This window comes from Mastigoproctus giganteus, chromosome 13, assembly GCF_048544385.1.
Source record: "Mastigoproctus giganteus isolate SK-2022 chromosome 13, ASM4854438v1, whole genome shotgun sequence".
NCBI classification, from domain to species: domain Eukaryota; kingdom Metazoa; phylum Arthropoda; class Arachnida; order Uropygi; family Thelyphonidae; genus Mastigoproctus; species Mastigoproctus giganteus.
The window spans coordinates 163,463,157-163,484,556 of record NC_143587.1 but is presented as its reverse complement, the minus strand read 5'-3'; the positions used below and the strand labels follow the sequence as shown (position 1 = coordinate 163,484,556).

Below are 21,400 nucleotides of genomic sequence, written 5' to 3'. Positions count from 1 at the left end.
ATCAAATTTTGTTTCAAATTAAGGAAAAGGGTAACAAAAATGCACAAAATGTTAAAAACAGCACGAAGCATCTGTTTTTTGGAGAAGATTCAAGTGTTGCTTAGAGACTTTTCAGCAGTTTGCAAAATTTAATGAGGGCCACTTGTCCATCAAAAATGATCCTCACTCTGCCTACCCTTCAACTTCAAAACCAATAATTTAATTGCTTGGGTGATCTGATCAGTAGTGATCAACATATAACTATCCACAAAGTTGCTAGTGAAACTTGTATTTCTTATGAGACTATGTTCAGTGAAGGAACAAATTTAAATGTGTTGTTTCACTACACTGGCATTTAAACATGCCAGTCTAGTGAAAAACTGCCTTGAATGACTTCTTTTTCTCATTTGTCATGTGCACTGAAAATGATAAAATCTGAACAACATTAAATTTTATGGTAAACTTATCACAGAAACATATGAAATGCATGTTGCGATTTGTGGTGATGATACTTGATAAAGCAAAAAAGTTTAAGTAATTTCAAAGGTTTCATAAATGAATTTTTCCACTTGAAGATGAGGAACAGCAGTTGACTGTCAACTAACCACTCAAAAAATTTCCAAGGAAACACCTTTCTTATTTCATTTGTTTCAGGCCATCTTGATTAGGGTTTGTTTGTTTTTTATTTGGTTTTTAGGAGCATTAGCAACTAAGGCCATATTGCTCCGGGGATATGTGGTGGTCATTCCCTGAACTTTCTGCATCCTCCGTATTTGGTGGTCACAGGCTCGAACCTCGGACTAATCACGAAGCATGTGCTATGTACTGCTGCTCCTGCCCAACTGGCTATGGAGGCGCCTTTGACTAGGGATTTTCGCATGAGACAAGTGAGGACCAAGTTTGCTCCACGAATTTTCGTTTAAGATCAAAGAGAGTATTAAGCCATCGTTATCGTTTCATCCGAGCGGTTAGGGAAACCTATATTGGATCTTACATTCTTAAAAAATTTATAACAAGTAATGAGCCTCGGGTTTAAAGAGGAACAGGTATCCTGTGTGTTATCAGACACTCAGCCTAAAACACTAATGGATCCAATATCTCTCTATTACAGAAGATTTAGGAGAAGTCTGGTTGGCCTGCCTCCCTAAAATCCACTCATGCACACCTTCTCGATGGTAAGCCCTGTTACGTCACTTAGGTGGCAACGAACGTGTAGAGTGGTTCTCTTCAAGATGCCTGGCCAGCGTGAAGAGGAAAAGACCAAACCCTCCAGCACATGAAAGCACAACGAAACAAATGCCCCTCAGTCCCCAGCAGCTTTCACTCTCCCTTTACGGCAGCGAGAGGATCAGAGTGGAAGCAGAGGGTGCTAAGAATCTCTGGGTACGACCAGGCTGCCATGCACGGAAACTGAACTTGGCCTGTTATAATGTAAGAACACTCATTGGTGAAGACAGGATATTAGAGCTGGAAAAGGAATTGGAAAATGTGAATTGGAATATCATCGGTTTGGCTGAAACAAGAAGAAGAAATGAATCACTTATAAGTTTATCAAGTGGAAATCTGCTGTACACCAATGGAAACAGTGAAAGGAGTGAAGGTGGAGTTGGGTTTCTGGTCCATAAAGATTTTAAAAACAACATTTTGGAATTCAAAAGTACATCACCAAGAGTGTTAAGACTAATACTCAAGATTTCTAAGATATACAAGCTAAAGATTATAATGATTTATGCACCAACATCGAGCCATGATAATGAAGAGGTTGAAGAAATGTACACCGAAATTGAGTCTTCTAGATGAGCAGAAAATCCACTACACTATTATTATGTGGAATAATGCAAAATTCCACCTAAGCAGTGGAATAATGCAATCATAGTTTTGCTGCATAAGAAAGGAGATAAATCAGAAATTGGAAATTATAGACCAATTAGCTTGCTATCCCACATCTACAAGTTGTTCACAAGGGTCATTACTAACAGATTAGAAAGAATACTTGATGAGAATCAACCGAAAGAGCAAGCTGGCTTTAGGACAGGATTCTCAACTATGGATCACCTTCATGTAATATCACAGCTAATGGAGAAAGCAAATGAATATAAAACACCATTATGCCTGGCATTTGTGGATTATGAAAAGGCATTTGACTCCATACAGCATAAGGCAATGTTTCGGGCACTGGAAAGACAAGGCATTGATACCCCATACATTATGATTTTGAAGAAAATATATGAGAGTGCTACCTCCTTTATTAGACTAGACAAAGACAGTAGGAAATTTAAAATTGAGAAAGGAGTTCGACAAGGAGACACAATATCTCCGAAGCTGTTTACTGCTGCCCTTGAGGAAGCTTTCAGAAGATTAGACTGGTCACAGAAAGGAGTCAATGTGAACGGAGAGTACCTAAACCATTTACGATTTGCAGATGACATTGTGGTCATTAGCCATGATCCCAACGAATTAGAGGAAAATCTTAATCAGTTATGCACAGCTAGTAAGGATTTTGGACTAAAGATGAATATGGCTAAAACAAAAGTAATGATGAACAAGTATGCCACAGAAAGAGAAATAATGATTGAAGGAGCAGTAATTGAAAAGGTGGAGTCATATACTTATCTGGGACAAGTCATTAGCTGTAATAATGATAAATGGCTGAAGTCAAGAGAAGAATAAATTTTGGATGGATAGCATTCAGGAAATATAGTCACATACTGAAGAGCAATATCCCAGTTTGTCTGAAACGTAAAATAATGAATCAATGTATACTCCCCACCATGACTTATGGAAGTGAAACTTGGGCACTCACCAAAAGAATGGAACGAATCATATTGGGAATCGGACTGTTAGATAAGAAGAGAAACACATGGATTAGGCAACAAACTCAAGTAAAGGACATTCTGATCAAAACTAAAGAACTAAAATGGTCTTGGGCAGGACACATAGCTCGAAGACATGATGACAGATGGACTAAGAAAATAACAGAATGGTATCCAAGAGGAGCTAGAAGAAAACCTGAAAGACAAAGGCGGAGATGGATAGATGAAATTCATGAGTTTGTGGGTAGTAAATGGATGGCCAGTGCTCAAAACAGAAGGAACTGGAAAGTTGCTGGAGAGGCCTTCATCCTGCAGTGGATTGAAAATGGCTGATGATGATGAATGAGCCTCGGGTGTTTATCGATATGACTCCAGACAGCAAAGTTCAAAGCTCCCAACGGAAAACAACATCATCACCACCAAGATGCATGGCAGTGAAAATTACATGTGAAGGCCATGTCAAATGCATTTTTGACAACAAAGGGATAGTGTTACAAGAATTCATTCTGTGAGGTGTCACTATTAATGCAACTTACTACTATCAAAAGTTTTAAAATGGTTGAGAGATGCAATCCATCATAAACGAACTAAAAAATGATGAAATGGTTGACTCAAATAACTGAAAGTGTTCACCATTATAATATACCACATCACTTGCCATTTGGCACTTTTTGACCAATTAAAAATGTTACTACTGTGCCACACCCATCTTATTCACTTGATTTGGCACCATGTGACCTTTAGTTATTCCCAAAATAAAACAGAATATGGAAGCAAAATGATTTGAGTGGTTCCTGAAAATGCAAAGAAACATGACAACCTGCCTAAAACATTCATACAAGAACATAGTAAAAAAGGCCTACGTGCTCTGGATTCATTACGAAAATTTTATTTTGTTTCTCAGAGCAAACTAAACTAGAATTACAATTAATAAGCTTTCGGCTGGGAGGCAGCCTTCTTCAGATTGAATACATGAATGGCAGTTGGAATAGAGATGTGCACTGCCAGGATGGTGCGTGAGGCACGTGGTTAATTGTTTGTTGATGTTTGTGGCTGTGACATATGGTGGTGATGTGGCCAGCGTTTGTCTATGGATAGAATTACTGCCTCTGTGATGGGGTTAACTTGGCAACCACTGTTCCTGTTCAAAGAGAACTTTGCTGTCTGGAGTCATATCGATAAACACCCGAGGCTCATTACTTGTTATAAATTTTTTTAAAAATGTAAGATCCAATATAGGCATCCGAGCATTTTATATTTAACGATTCCAACCAGGTGCGCTTTAGTTGTGGACAGGTCCCACCATTACCTAAAGCGCACCTGGTTGGAATCGTTAAATATAAAATGCTCGGATGCCTCTTTGAACAGGAACAGTGGTTGCCAAGTTAACCCCATCACAGAGGCAGTAATTCTATCCATAGACAAACGCTGGCCACGTCACCACCATATGTCACAACCACGAACATCAACAAACAATTAACCACGCGCCTCACGCACCATCCTGGCAGTGCACATCTCTATTCCAACTGCCATTCATATATTCAATCTAAAGAAGGCTGCCTCCCAGCCGAAAGCTTATTAATTGTAATTCTAGTTTACTTTGCTCTGAGAAACAAAATAAAATTTTCTTAATTCATACAAGAAGACTTCCATAAATGTAATCAGTGGTAGGCATGATGGAACAGGTTGGTTGCAGATTATCCTGAACATAATCAATGTAAGCGTAAGCAGTTTATCATTGAATAAAATTAATTTTTGTGATATGTTCGCTGAAATTTTTTGATCAGATCTCGTAATTTTGTTTTTTTTACTTAAATTTATACTTGTCTAGACAGAAACATTATCCACTGGCTAAATATGAAAAGAACACATCATTCTCTGCCACAAATATATGTTTCACCAATAATTTTGAACACTGTTATCAATAAGTGTCACTAAAAAATCAGTTACACCCACTACAAACAAATGAGTACAGAGGGCTGAAATTAATTAACTTGTACTAAACTATTTAGGGGCTTAGAGGGGAACAGGTATCCTGCGTGTTATCAGACACTCAGCCTAAAACACTGATGGATCCAATATCTCTCTATTACAGAAGATTTAGGAGAAGTCCGGTTGGCCTGCCTCCCTAAAATCCACTCATGCACACCTTCTCGATGGTAAGCCCTGTTACATCACTTAGGTGGCAACGAACGTGTAGAGTGGTTCTCTTCAAGACGCCTGGACAGCGTGAAGAGGAAAAGACCAAACCCTCCAGCAATGAGAGCACAACAATACAAATGGCCCTCAGTCCCCAGCAGCTTTCACTCTCCCTCTTACGGCAGCGAGAGGATCAGAGTGGAAGCAGAGGGTGCTAAGAATCTCTGGGTACGACCAGGCTGCCATGCACGGAAATTGAACTTGGCCTGTTATAACGTACGATCACTCATCGGTGAAGACAGGATATTAGAGCTGGAAAAGGAATTAGAAAATGTGAATTGGAATATCATCGGTTTGGCTGAAACAAGAAGAACAAATGAATCACTTATAAGTTTATCAAGTGGAAATCTGCTGTACACCAATGGAAACAGTGAAAGGAGTGAAGGTGGAGTTGGGTTTCTGGTCCATAAAGATTTTAAAAACAACATTTTGGAATTCAAAAGTACATCACCAAGGGTGTCAAGACTAATACTCAAGATTTCTAAGAGGTACAAGCTAAAGATTATAATGATTTATGCACCAACATCGAGCCATGATGATGAAAAGGTTGAAGAAATGTACACTGAAATTGAGAGCCTTCTAGATGAGCAGAAAACCCACTACACTATTATTATGGGCGACTTCAATGCTAAGGTTGAAAAAAGGCAAAACAGCGCAGAAAGAGGAACTATAGGAAATTTTGGAATTGGTGAAAGAAATAAAAGAGGTGAAAGATTTGTGGAATTTGCAGAATCTCAAGGAATGTCAGTAATGAACACTTTTTTCAAGAAAAGGGTGAACAGAAAGTGGACATGGAAGAGTCCAAATGGATTAACAACTAATGAAATCGACTTCATCCTCACTAACAGAAGATATATTGTGAATGATGTTACCGTCCTGAATAAGGTAAATGTTGGAAGTGATCACAGAATGGTAAGATGTACACTTGATATAGATGTAGGAAAGGAAAGGAAAAAACTGACTCGAGTAAATAATACAAAGGTCTTTGAAATAACAGAGGAGGAGAAAAAGCAGTATGTACTGGAACTTAAGAACAAGTTTGAGCTTCTGCAGACTGCTCAGGACCAAGATATCGACGAGGAATATTACAACTTTCTGAAAGTGATAAAGCCCAAGAAACCTATAGGGAAACAGAAATCCAAAGAAGAAAAAATTAGTCAAGAAACACTTGTCATGATGAACCAAAGACGACAAATGAAGAGCAAGAAAAACACTGACAGGGAGAAAATTGAGTATACTGAGTTATGCAAAGCCATTAGAAAGAGACTCAGAGAGGACATAAGAAGATTTAACACAAGAAAAATAGAACAAGCATTAAGGGAAAACAAAGGATTTAAATCAGTAGCCATGAGCAGTAATACAGAAAGACAAATGATACTGAAACTGAAGAATAGCGATGGTGTACTTATAAACAGCAGAGAAGGCATAATTCAAATAGCAGAAGACTACTATAGAGAATTATACAAGGAGCGAGGGAATGATACCAGCAGTGAGGAAGATGGATTGCAAAGTAGCAACACATACGACATACCCGATATTCTTCCTGATGAGGTAGAACATGCATTGAATAAAATGAAGAATCGGAAAGCCCTGGGGGAAGATGAAGTTACTGTAGAGTTGTTAAAATTGGGAGGAAGAGACATAACACAAAAACTGGCAAGGCTCTTCACAAAGTGCATTAGAAAAGGTGTGATGCCTAAGCAGCGGAATAATGCAATCATAGTTTTGCTGCATAAGAAAGGAGATAAATCAGAAATTGGAAATTATAGACCAATTAGCTTGTTATCCCATATCTACAAGTTGTTCACAAGGGTCATTACTAACAGATTAGAAAGAATACTTGATGAGAATCAACTGAAAGAGCAAGCTGGCTTTAGGACAGGATTCTCAACTATGGATCACCTTCACGTAATATCACAGCTAATGGAGAAAGCAAATGAATATAAAACACCATTATGCCTGGCATTTGTGGATTATGAAAAGGCATTTGACTCCATACAGCATAAGACAATATTTCGGGCACTGGAAAGATAAGGCATGATACTCCATATATTATGATTTTGAAGAAAATATATGAGAGTGCTACATCCTTTATTAGACTAGACAAAGACAGTAGCAAATTTAAAATCGAGAAAGGAGTTCGACAAGGAGACACAATATCTCCGAAGCTGTTTACTGCTGCCCTTGAGGAAGCTTTCAGAAGATTAGACTGGTCGCAGAAAGGAGTCAATGTGAACAGAGAGTACCTAAACCATGTACAATTTGCAGATGACATTGTGGTCATAAGCCACGATCCCAAAGAATTAGAGGAAAATCTTAATCAGTTATGCACAGTTAGTAAGGATTTTGGACTAAAGATGAATATGGCTAAAACAAAAGTAATGATGAACAAGTATGCCACAGAAATGGACATAATGATTGAAGGAGCAGTAATTGAAAAGGTGGAGTCATATACTTATCTGGGACAAGTTATTAGCTATAATAATGATAAATGGCTGGAAGTCAAGAGAAGAATAAATTTTGGATGGATAGCATTCAGGAAATATAGTCACATACTTAAGAGCAATATCCCAGTTTGTCTGAAACGTAAAATAATGAATCAATGTATACCCCCCACCATGACTTATGGAAGTGAAACTTGGGCACTCACCAAAAGAATGGAAGAGAAGCTAAGAACTACACAGCGAAGAATGGAACGAATTATATTGGGAATCAGACTGTTAGATAAGAAGAGAAACACATGGATTAGGCAGCAAACTCAAGTAAAGGACATTCTTATCAAAACTAAAGAACTAAAATGGTCTTGGGCAGGACGCATAGCTTGAAGACATGATGACAGATGGACTAAGAAAATAACAGAATGGTACCCAAGAGGAGCTAGAAGAAAACCTGGAAGACAAAGGCGGAGATGGATAGATGAAATTCGTGAGTTTTTGAGTAGTAAATGGATGGCCAGTGCTCAAAACAGAAGGAACTGGAAAGTTGCTGGAGAGGCCTTCATCCTGCAGTGGATTGAAAATGGCTGATGATGATGAAACTATTTAAACAGCATTAGGTTTTGCTTTTTGTCGCCTTGAAAAAATATACTTTCATGTTTATTTTAATAACAGTCTGTCATGTGATATATTGAATTTTTCCTGTTTTGCATATTGTGGCCCTAGATGCTACTGCACAGAAAACAGTGAAATCAATCAACGGCACAATGAATAAATTTTCATGAAATTTTAAAAAATATATTTTCAAGTGCTATTGCAAATTTCATTAAAACAGGGGAAGGAAAATCTACACAAAACCATTTTTATTTTCATATTATATATCTCAAATTATCCACAAACTATAATTAGCTGAAACAAAGGAAATTCTGATTGTTGCAGATTTGCAGAAAAGAAAAATTTACCCATTGTAGTACTGCATACAGTAAAGTGATTGCTTTCTGTTATTAATTTGGTAAACATATTAATACTGAATTATTACTGTTTGTTCTATTACTTAAAAAAAATGGTGAAATGGCAGTAGAGGATTCATGATATACATATATCTCGACTTTTATTAAAATCCAGGAGGAAATAAATATAAAGCTAAGTGAATATCATATTGTGAGGAATATACAGTAAGTGCTTTTTTTTATATACATCATTCGTTAACTAATTGGTAATTATTAAGTTGGTAAGGCAGCGTAGATTTATAACTTTCTCTCATTCCATTTATCACTGAAATGAATAGAAATTTCTGATTGGCATAATTTGTAAGTAACACATTTTTTATAAAATGTGTTGCATACAATTATATATATATATATAACCAAAAAGTAGACTATTGTCTTTAATGAAATGTGTTTAAAATATAGTGTATAAAATAGAGAAAAATTAAATGAAAATTTGTTTTTTAAGTGATACAAGGTGTTTGATAAAATGTAAGCTATATTTTAGCGACTGACTCAAAACCTAAAAAAACAATGAAAAAAAGGTTATATAAATGTCTGATTCCAAATGGTTGGGGAGCTATAGCTATTCGAAGTTTTACAAATGGGGTTTCCATGGTAACAAATAATAAAAATAAAATTACAAATAAGAATAAGCAGACATATACCTAGTAAAATGTTTATTCAAACTACACACGTTTGCTCATTTTTATTTATGTTTTTTTTGAATGGCTCAAATAGCCATAGTTCTACAGAACTATGGCTGTTTGAGCCATTCAGAATTGGACATGTGTTTATGTGAATTTTTTTCATTGTTTTCAAGTGCTGAACTGATACTGAAAGTATGGCACATTATGAAACACCCTGTATATCATATCATAAGCATAGGTGCTGATTACACCTTTGAAACCCATCTTAAAACACATTCAGGATCAATAATAAGTGCATGTCATAATTAAGGAGAGTTTGTTAATATTTACATAGCTTATAAATGAAACTTACTGACTGTGGTAAGTCTGGATGCCAGACTTTTGAAATTTTCACTAAGAACATATACATTGAAATCCCGTCCTAATATTTCACCACTACTCGTTACATTTTCAGGAAGGGAACTACGTAGAGGAAGCCATGAATCAAATTCTGATCTCCAGTTCTGAATGGTATTAATTGGCACTATACAAAGAATGTTCTGTGCTGGTGTGTGCCTCACAAAGACATCTATAAATGATATAACCTTGAAAGAAGAAAACAAAGAGTAGTAAAAAAAATAAAAAATAAATAATGATAAATAAATAAAAAAGGCCAGACTGAGAAATCAAAATGTCTATTAAAAACAGATTGTTAATAGAAAACAGTATGCACACCTTCGCTGACTAATACAAGCTTTTCATTTTACAACCTGGTTCAATTAACATGAATGCTTCATATGACACTAGCAAAAAATCTATAGTCATGTACACCAGTATTTTTATGACAAGTGTGTCCCTCTTCTATAGCATTGCCTGGATAAGCCTATTTTATTTATTGTGTAAATCCTTAAACAGGAATAATATGTATGCTAAGAAAATTTAGAAAAATTACTAACTCTGCAAACCCAGAAGTTAAAGCAGATGTATACACTGTTTAATATGCTGCTCCACAGTAGACATACATAATGTCAATTCATCTTTACTAATATATGTTGATGACATTAAAATTTACAAGACTATAGCTGATTCTCAAGATTGCCTTGTACTTGAAATAGTCATAAATGAAATTAACCATTGGGCAAGGATAATGGTATGACAATCAAATCCATTTTACTGATTATCATAAAAAAAAAAAAAAAAAATTACAATTACACTGTTGCAACCAATTACTTGCAGGAATGCCATTACAGATTTGGGAATACCTGACTTGTAACTGCCAAAGCTTTCAAAATATTAGAAGAATAGTTAAAAGTTTTAATGACTTCAGATTTCTAGTTAAGGTATATCAAATAGTTGTACTATCTGTATTGGAGTATGCCTACCAGGTCTGGTCTCCCACTGCAATGGGATAGAAAAAGGCAAAAGAAAAAAAATTCAGAAATCTTTATTAGATTTCTGGTATTTAAGGCTCATTTAATATATGAGAATAAATCTTACTCAGATTGGTGCAAACATTTTGACCACTTAATGCTTTAAGCAAGACAAGATCTACTGGCTTTAAACATAAACAGATTTCTCATGGGTTTTATAGAAGCTCCAAAACACCTGGAGATGATCTGGTTGAGGTGCATAAGGCCTTGAATGGTTTGAGCAAGCTCAATGCTGATGGGATTCTTCTTCTTGCTCAGATTCTGCACCTGAGGGGCATAAGTTCAAATTGAAGAAAGACAGTTGTAGGTGTGGAATTTGCCTTTACCCAGTAGGTGCTTGATTGCTGGAACAAACTTCCACCTGTCGTTGTGAAAGCTGATAGCTTAAATAAATTCAGGGAAGAACTGGGCAAAGTTTAGGAGCAAATGGAAGGGTGAAATGGGATTTTTTTTTTTTTTTTTTTGGCTTTCTTGCATCATGTGCCTCTACTACAAAGGGTACTAGGAAAGTTTTGCAATACAGCTTTGTTTATTTAATTTTTTCAAAGTAATTTCCTCTACATTCAATACACCTCTCCATCCTCCGAAACCAATCTTTAAACCAGTTCTGCCAAGTTTCACTAGGGAGTAAAGCACACTAGTTGTCCCAAGCCCGTAGAAGGTCCTCATCACTGGAAAACCGCCTCCCTTTTAGCTTCATTTTCACATGCGGGAACAGTGCAAAGTCGCAGGGAGCAAGGTCTGAACCGTAGGGAGGGTGCTCGAGAAGTTTCAGTCCTGTTGTGGTCAAATATTCGGTGCAGGCTTTGGCGCGGTGAGCTGCAGCATTATCGTGATGGAGGTACCAGGTGTCCATTCTTGACTTTGGCCGCAGGTTCTTCATAGATCCAATGACTTTAGGCAGGCATTGTTCAGTATACCACTTAGCTGTGACTGTCTTCTGCGTGTCCAAAACGACACGTTCCACAATTCCACTCGATTTGAAAAATACAGCTATCATTTTCTTCTTTACAGATCGGGATTTTCTGACAATTACGGGTGTGTCGTCATCATCAAAGACCCAAACTTTGTTTTGAGCCTTGGTCGGCAGATCGTAATAGTACAGCCAAGTCTCGTCACCTGTCACGATGTTGTTCACATACCGAGATTGTCCCTTATCAAACTTTTTTAACATCTCCCGGCACCAAGTCACACGTCGTGTCATCTGCTCTTCAGTCAGTTGATGCGGCACCCAGAGAGAACAAGTTTCTTCACGTGCAAATGATCTTGCAGAATCGAACGAATTGCTGGTGCATTTAGGCCCAAAGTATCCTCTATCTGTTGGTAGGTCACTCGCCTGTTTTCGTCAAGCATTTTCCTCACAGCAGTAACGTTTTCCTCCGTAACTGACGTTCGTGGCCTTCCCGGCCTCTCAGAATCCTCCAGAGTGAAATTTCCCCTTTGGAATTCTCTATACCACCTGAATATCGTTGTACGATGTGGACAATCATCATCTAGTGCAAGAGTCATTTCTTCTAAGCACTGGTCTATGGTTAAACCACGCACGAAATTATACCGCAAAACTGTCCTTATCTCATTTCGTGACCACGATGCCATCGCAAGCACTTTACACTCTCACTACTAATGAATAACTGAGCCCATCGACTTGGCGCGGCGGCTACTATGCACATATGAACATGTCTCAACATGCAGCAACAAGCAGCTTCCTGTGATTCATTGTTGCGTCATATTGCAAAACTTTCCTAGTACCCTTTGTATAATGCTCATGAAGTTCTGCTTGTTGAGGAAGAAGTTTTACAATGGATGTAGACATGTGAATTTCTTGTTTCTATTGAACTCAGCTTGGATTTCAGGTGCTAAATCATCGGCTATGTTTAGAAATCAGTGTTATGATCTTATCTTGTGCTTCTGTTGTTATGCACTGTTGTCGTGATTGTGGTTTGTCCTTTAAACTGCCAGCCTCCTTGAATCTTTGGATAGTAGTTTGTACTCTTTTAAATGAAACACCTAATTTTTTGCCAATACTTGCGGAATAATTTTCTTTATATAGAGTTATAATAGCACTTCTTTTTCCAAGACTCAGTTTGTTATTTCTTGCTATGTTTAACACGAAACACAAAACTTACACTATGCACTCTCTCTCTGAATGACGGGTGTTTGATTTTATAAGTTACATCTCTCACTCATCAATTATAATATTGCAAAACACTAAAATCATCTACAGTTTTCAGTAATATTGAAACAATACTCCCACTAGAATATTTTAGAATCATCTACAACTTTCAGGAAACTTCTACAATATTCTACCACATTCAGGGGTCTTCTACACCTTTCTGGAATGTTCTCAAATATACTTGAAATTTCTTAAATATTATTTAAGATTTTAAATTTTATACAAATTGAAAATATTTTAATAAAAATTGGTAAACAAGTCAGTCCTATTTTAATAAAAAAAAAAAACTTTGAAAATTAAAAAAAATGAAATGATTCCAAACTTTTAGGTGGGATTCTATATGTTGAGAAGAACACTCAACTTATTTCTGCAATATATACGTATTATTCCTCTTTCTCTCTCTCTTGCAGATACCTATACGTTCCCAATTCTGGTCTTTAAAAAGAAGTCTCCCCATCACTAAATGTCCTGAAAGTCTTTGCAGTGATCTTGACAGTCAAAGCATCAGACTAAGAAGCATGTCAAAACATATGGGCAAACTACATGAAAATATTGAGTTGCTTACCTCTATGTGTACAATTATTCAACAAAATGATCCTCATAAGATGGTTCGAAGGCTATTTTTGATGTCCTATTTTCCTAGTGGTTTTTGGCCTCGACTGATAATTAGAATGCTTGCAGATGACTTTGTTATTGAGATTGTTTGCTCTTATTTTTCAACGCCAAAAGATGTGTTGATGGATCTTATACTTGCAACTGTTTTCCAGCATAAAGCTGAGTGGCTGTGTTGGCAAACTGGAATGGAATTGTGATACTTAGATGCAACATTATTCCGTATGAAAGAACTGCTACCTAACATAAGTGATTCTGCTTCAGGTTATAGGCAGATGAGAACTGGAATGAAATTGATATACATTCGTCAGCTGTCTTGGAAATTTTACTTTCTAATCAATGTGTTATTGTAAGAAAACCTGTATTAGTTGAGTGTACAGATAGTTCTCAGCTCTCTCGTGAACCTGGAAAATATCAGACAATTTTGCTTACACCAAGTCTTGAAGGAGTTGTCAAGTTGCTTGCTTTAGCTGTTGATCATATTGATACACTACTTGATGACTGGTATCCATCTGTTGGTACTAGATTTGTGCACACTTCAGCTGGAAAGTTTCTAGTAACAAGACTTGTTCCTTGCACAGAATGTATAGTGTCATGCAAAAAGGAAAAATTTTCTAATTCAGAACAGATGGTTTTAGATTTTTATAAAGAAAAAGATATGTGGCAGCTGATTAGTTCATCATATCCCACATCTTTTACAGAACCCTATATATTGAAAGGGATTGCATTTAATGATGGTAATCATTTTCCACATGATGAAGGAGCTAAGCAGCATGAGAATATAATCAATATAGAACATAAAGAAGTACAAAGATCAGCAGGGGGTAAAACTCATGATGGTGGAATCAATCCTACGACTAACAATATTAGGCAAGTAATAGTTTTTAATAGCAAGTAATATGATATGCTTTTTATTATATTTTAAAAATATTGTTATAGAAATTACTTTTTAGTTATGTTTCTTTAATAATTTAATTTTAAAAAATTTATGATAAATAACAGAGAAAAGAAATACTTATTTTCATAAACAACATCGACAAAGGAATAAAGTGTGTGATGTCAAAATTTAAGGTAACATAAAGAATAGGAGAGTTGCTACTGATCAGTTCCAAGTAGTACTCCTTCAGGATGACTTTAACTGGCTTCAAGAATAGTCAGAAAAGTGGCAGCTATGTTTTTATGCAGCAAAATTCAAGGTCTTACACTTGGGAAATAGCAATCTCAAAATAACTTATGTCCTTGAGGTTGTCACAGACTTTCTCTCAGATATGCCTGGGAGTCTAAAACGCTGATGGAACTGATATTCTAGTGACATTCATCAAGTGGACCCAATTTCTGCGAAGTCTGGACGGTCTGTCACAGCCAAATCCTCTGCATGCACCTTCAAGATGGGGGACTGTTAGTAATCCTGGGTATAACCTCCATGCACAAGTACATGGTGGGTGACCACCCAAGTGTGAACCAACATGAGCAGGGGTCGAGGTGTGGTGCACACACCTCGACCAGGCAGTACTAGGTGGTAGATGACTCTCATCAACTGGTGAAATACCACCACTTTGTTTATTCAAGGCTTGAAGTGGTGGAACCCATGTTTAGTCTCTAGAGCTAAGTTCCGGTCAACCCTTCCCTATCTCTTCCATCATCAAGTACACGGTCGATGATTGATGATTTTTGAGGTTATGATGAACATTGTGGCGAGATCCAATATTCCTTACATTTCTAAAACGGTGTTTGCAGGTCGGCTGCTAGTTAGTACACTGGACGAAACCTATTGGCAACTGTGTAGGAGGCTTCCGGATCAGCTAGTGTATAATCTTGCTACCTCTATTCTGCCAGATAGTGACTGGAGGGAGTCCGAGTAGTGTGTATGTGGGGAGCATTGTCGAGGCCATGTTATGTCAAGGGTCTGGGTATATTCTTACCGTGTGTACGCCATATCCAAAAATTTCATTACTTCATACAGCATGTCCCACCCACTTTTTCTTACTATTGAATACACCATGAATTGTCAAACTAATAGAGCAAGCTTATCTGCGAAAAGATCTAAACCTCCCAAGCACTTCCTTGTTCATTTCACAAATATACGTGGTCTCAATTCTAATCTCAATGATGTCCATTTCCACTTGCAGTCTGCCAAACCCCCCATGTACTTTTTCTGACAGAATCTCAGTTATCAGTTGATTCAACTACTGCTCATCTCAGATACCCAAATTATTCACTGTATGATTCCTTTCACCTCAAAGGTAGTACATGTGCATATGTCCATTTTGATATTCCCTGTCAGAGACTTAGCAATTTGGAATCTCCTCTCTTTGATCTTCTCTGGCTTAAAATCTCTCTACGTCATTATGTCAAATTCATCTGTTGTCTCTACTGTTCTCCCAACTCCACTAATCACTTGGAGCACTTTGACATCCTCTCTTTGCAACTTGACTTTCTCCAGTCCACCTTTCCTAACAGTGAGGTAATTTTCCTTGGTGAGTTTAATGTTCACAACTCCAGCTGGCTCATATTTTCTAGTGTCACACCGACCCAGCTGGTCGAGACGCTGAGGCTTTTGCAATTACTAATGACCTTGCACAGATTGTTCATTTACCTACAAGAATACCGGACAATCCTAGTCATACAGCCAATACGCTTGATCTTTTTCTCACAAACAACCCTTCTAAGTACACGGTCGAAGTGAGAGGTCCTTAAGGCACTTCAGATCACAACTTGGTGATTGTCTCTTCTCCAATGGAACCTTTATCTCATAGCTATTCCCAACCTCGTGTTGTTTGGCATTACAAGAATTCAAAACGGGATGACGTGCGAGACTTCTTTTCTTCTTTTCCTTGGTCGGATTACTGTTTCAAAACTTCTGATGTTGACGTTTGCTCAGATCGTGTGAGCGAAATTATTCTTGCAGGAATGGAATCCTTTATCCCACACTCCACTTTAAAATCTCGTCCTTTATCTAAACCTTTGTTTTCCAATAAATGTGCTTAGGCTGTTCAAGAGAAGAATGTTGCATATCGTAATTGGCTTGTTTCTAATTCTTCAGTATCATTTTCTGCGTACACCAAAGCTCGTAACAATTGTAAAGCAGTTATTAATCAGTTCAAACTATAGTTTGAACAGGCTAAGAGTAGAAAACTTGCTTCTTGCCCTAATGGTAGCCGAGCATTCTGGTCTCTTGCCAAAGCTATTGGCCGCAACTTTTGCCCATCTCTGCTCCCACCTCTGTCCAAACCAGATGGTTCTGTTGTCACTTCAGCCATGGATAAAGCTGACCTGCTAGCATCACATTTTTCTTCCAACTCATGTATTAATGATCTTGGTAAAACACCTCTCACCATTCCCAACACACTCCATTCAATGCCTCCTGTGGTCTTCCACCAAAAGGATGTCAGAAGGATTTTGACGAATCTTGATGCTAAGAAAGCTCAAGGTCCCGGTGGTATTTCTCCACTTGTTCTCAAAACCTGTGCTCCTGAACTTACTCCTATTCTTTGCCGCCTTTTTTCACTTTCTTATTCCAAAGGTGTTTTTCCTTCTGCTTGGAAATTTGCTCATATCCAGCCAGTTCCCAAAAAGGGTGACAAATCCCTCCCATCCAATTATCGTCCCATTGCAATTACTTCTACTCTTTCTAAAGTAATGGAGAAATCAATTAACCGTCAACTCTGAAACTACCTAGAAACCTTCCGTCTGATCAACGATCGCCAGTATGGATTCCGTCAGTGTCGATGCACTGATGATATTCTGGCTTACGTTACCCATTTATGGACTAATTCAATGGAAAGGTTCGGTGAAACACAAGTAGTTGCTCTTGACATCTCAAAGGCTTTTGATCGTGTTTGGCATAAAGGTCTTCTAAACACGCTTCCATCTTATGGTTTGCCAACTGTTTTTAGTAATTGGTTATCCAGTTTTCTCTCTGATCACTCACTGAGGGTGACGGTAGATGGCTCTCTGTCTTCTAACTTCTCCACTAATGCCAGTGTCCCCCACTCTTTTCCTCTTGTATATTAATGACCTTCTTCCATTGACTGGAAATCCTATCCATAATTTTGCCGATGATAGCACATTGCATTCCACTTTCCATTTTGAGAAACCTTGTCCTGCTCAATCAGCTTCAACTTCTCGAAAATCTGCTACCAAGTCCTTAAATGCCGATCTTCAGGTAATTCTCCAGTGGGGCAAAGACAACTTATTTGATTTGAACCCTTCTAAAACTCAGTCTTGTCTTATATCTCGCAAAAAGGATTCTTCTGCTCCTATGCTTATCTTTAGTGACACTCCGATTTCTAGGCAAAATGATATATCTCTTTTGGGGATTACCTTGACTTCTAATCTCTCTTGGCACAAGTACATTACAAATATTGCTTCCTCTGCATCTAAAAGACTTGGTTTTCTCTTTCGCTCTCAGCGTTACTTTTCTTCCAAAGAGCTGCTCACTCTGTATAAATCTTTGTTTTTTTGTTTTTTGGTTTTTTTTAGGAGCATTAGCAACTAAGGCCATATTGCTCCTGGATATGCGGTGGTCATTTCCTGACCTTTCCGCATCCTCCGTATTTGATGGTGACGGGCTCGAACCCTCTGTATAAATCGCAAATCCGCCCAGACATAGAATATTGTTCCCACATCTGGGGTGGTGCCCCCAAAACCTACCTCTCTCAGGCTTCTAGATTCCATTCAGAAGAGGGCAGTTAGGTTAATTAATGATTCATCTCTAACAGAGTCTCTCCACTCGCTGTCTCATAGACGTACTGTTTCTGCTGCATGCTTCTTCTACAAATACTTCCATGGGCACTGTTCTCCTGAATTGGCTTCTATAATTACTGCTCTCTCTTTCAAAACAGTCTGAACACGTGCCGCCACCAACCAACATCCATTTACTGTCCAACGTCTAACTCACAGAACCAAGTTTTCATCTTCCTCGTTTATTCATTCAGCTGGCGTTTTCTGGAACAACCTTCCTTCATACATATTTCCTAAAAATTACAGTCTACAGAAGTTATAGTCCAATGTCAACAAATATCTTCTTTCGTCTTCTCAATCTCCAACCCAAGCACGGTACTAAGTACTATAGGTTCTTATACCTCTCGTGTTTGGGGTTTACATTAAAAAAAAAAAAAAATCTGTGTCTTAATAATTTAGTTACCCAGTCAGGTCATTGCGAAAGCAATCTATTTTGTAAAAATTTAGTAAAACCTCTCATCTCAATCACTACTACTTCAATAGGGCTTCACCGAATTTAAATAACAGTAATATAGATATATTTTGCAAAAATAACCAGTTAAAAAATAATTTAAACTTTATTATTCTACTTGTTAACAGGAGAGATGGTTTATAAAGGACAGGATACACTTAAAAAGAAAGGGTGCAAGAATATTTGCGGATGATATCGGGGCATTGTGTTAGGTGGGTTGGAAAACTGCTAGCTTGGGTGGATTCACAGACTAATAGAGTAACAGTAGCTACAGGCAGAGATGAAAGTGATTCTTGCACTGCTTTTATTGGAATGAGCAGCAGCCTACAAAGCAAGGTACTGGGGATTTCAAGGACTGGTGGGAGTCACATGGAACAAGTAAATACATGGGTTGTGTTAGCGTAACTAAGAGTAAGAACAGGTGTATGTATACTTGCATGTACACCAATGCTAGGAGTATAGTAAATAAATTTGATGAATTTGAAGTGCTGGTAAAGCAGATAATGTTGGGATATCTGAGATGTAGTGCCACATGGATACGAGCAGTACAGAATTGGAATTTGGGGAAGTACAATTTGTACAGAAAGGATAGAAAAGACAGGAAGGGAGAAGGGGTTATGCTGTTAGTTAAGAAGCACATAAAATCTAAGGAAGTGCATCCAATTGACATTGGTGGGCAATGCAATGTTGAGTCAGTGTGACATAAGCTGTTGTTGTTGTTTGTAGACTTTATGGTACAAGGGCAGCAGTGTAACATAAGCACTGGGAAAGGGAAAATGAGAGTAGGTGTGTGTTATAGGCATAAAGAATATGATGAGTATAATCAGAAATTGTGCAGAGAAATAGAGTGGGCCAGTAAATCTGAATGTCATATAAATGGGGGATTTTAACTTTCAAATATATTGACTGTACTTGAGGGTCGATCACTCGAACACTAGCAAGACTTTTGTGGATTGGATGACCATTTTCTACAGCAACAACATGTTCGAGAGGCAACCAGAGGGAGTAATACTCTTGATCTGATCATCAGCAGTGATTCTTCATGCATTAAGAATTTGCAGATAAAGGAACCACTAGTTGGCAGTGATAACAGGATACTGATGTGGCATTTAGTTAATGATGTAACTACCATCAGGGGTATGGGATGTTATTGTTGTTGTTTTGGTTTTTAGGAGCATTAGCCACTAAGGCCATATTGCTCCGTGATATGCGGTGGTCATTCCCTGACCTTTCCGCATCTTCCGTATTTGGTGGTGACAGGCTCGAACCCCGGTCTAATCAAGAAGCATGTGATACGCACTACTGCTCCTTCCCACCTGGCTACGGAGGCACCCCAGGGGTATGGGAAAGGGTTTTTGTTTTCATAAAGGTGACCACAGTGGTCTCAGATAGTTTTTAAATTCTATATAGTGGGATCAACTGATGATGTTACCAACAATGAATTCTAAATGGGAAGCTTTCGGGGACTTAATCTTGGAGGGTACTATGCTTTTCATACCAACTAAGAAATACGGTTCAAGGTTTAGGTCTAATGGATATCAGATGAATTAACGTAACTCATGGCAGAGAAGAAAAATGAACGGGATGCATATAAATTATCTGGCGACACAGAAGCCTACGGCACACAGAAGCTAATCTGTAATCAAGTCACAAAGGAGGTTAGGTGGACAAAGGCAGATTATGAGAGATCTTTGGCAAAGGATGCGAAGAAAAACAGCAAAGAGTTCTTTTCTTATGTAAATTCTAGAAGGAAAGTGACGAATCAGTTATTGTTGTATTATTTGGTTTTTAGGAGCATTAGCAACTAAGGCTATATTGCTCCTGGGATATGCGGTGGTCATTCCCTGACCTTTCCGCATCTTCCGTATTTGGTGGGCACGGGCTTGAACCCCGGTCTAGTCAAGAAGCGTGTGCTACGCACTGCTGCTCCTGCCCACCTGGCTACGGAGGCGCCGGGGACGAATCAGACTGATCCACTTAACAGATGATTTGACTATTGATGTTCATGCTCAAGTAGCTGAAAAACTGAATGATTATTTTGCATCTAGATTCACTCATGAGGAGTTATTCAAGGAGGGGAATGCCAGAAGTTTATCAAACTCTATCAGGGAGCTAAGTGATTTTCTAATAACTGAGAGCAAAGTAGAGGAGAAATTGTTAAAGTTAAACATAAGGAAGGCACCTAGGGTGGATAGGATCTATCCAGTTAAATTAAAGAAGGCAGCAAAGGAAGTAATTATGAAACTTCCTTGGACTCGGGGGAGGTCCCCATGGCCTAGAGATGTGCAAATGTGTACCCAATTCACAAAGGTGGACAAGTAATTACAGACCTGTTATTCGAACTTCTGTTCCAGGGATAATAATGCAGTCACTGGTTAAGGAAGCAATGCAGGATCATCTAGACAAGACTGCAGGTATAGTTCAGACACAGCATGGGTTTGTTAAGGGAAAGTCTTGTCTGACAAATATGATTGGATACTATGATATGGTCACAAAGGAATTAGATGCAAAGAATAATTTTAATATCATATACTTGAATTTTAGGAAAGCTTTTGATACTGTGGCACATAAAAGGCTACTGTACAAATTGAAGCAGTACAGCATTAAGGGCAAGTTGCTACAATGGATAAAAGGATGGTTGAGTGGCAGAAGCCAGAGAGTGGTTTTCAATGGGCACTGCTCTTCATGGATTAATGTTATTAGTGGAGTCCCCCAGGGTTCAGTGTTGGATCCACTGTTTTTTTCTGTATTTATCAATGTTATTGAAGAAAGTATATCACGCTTAATGTCCAAGGTTTGCAGACGATACCAAGGTTGGCACTGTTGTTAATGACAGTATGCTTCTTTAACAGGATCTAGAAAAGTTGGAGCTGGAAAGATTGAGACTTGCCGACTGAAGTTTAACATTGGCAGTAACCCAGAGTAACGTATCAATTGGGTAGTACTACAC

At 37.9% G+C, this 21,400-nt stretch overlaps 1 protein-coding gene across 2 annotated transcripts in view; it reads right to left on the bottom strand.

Annotated features, from left to right (window-relative positions):
* LOC150076569 (helicase ARIP4) overlaps nt 1-21,400 on the bottom strand; it is a 566,013-nt gene that overhangs the window by 315,210 nt on the left and 229,403 nt on the right. For both annotated transcript variants that reach the window (XM_090388127.1, XM_090388128.1), the window contains one exon: nt 9,415-9,646. In XM_090388127.1, the coding sequence (XP_090244253.1) occupies nt 9,415-9,646 (232 nt within the window). The remainder of the gene's footprint in view (nt 1-9,414; nt 9,647-21,400) is intronic.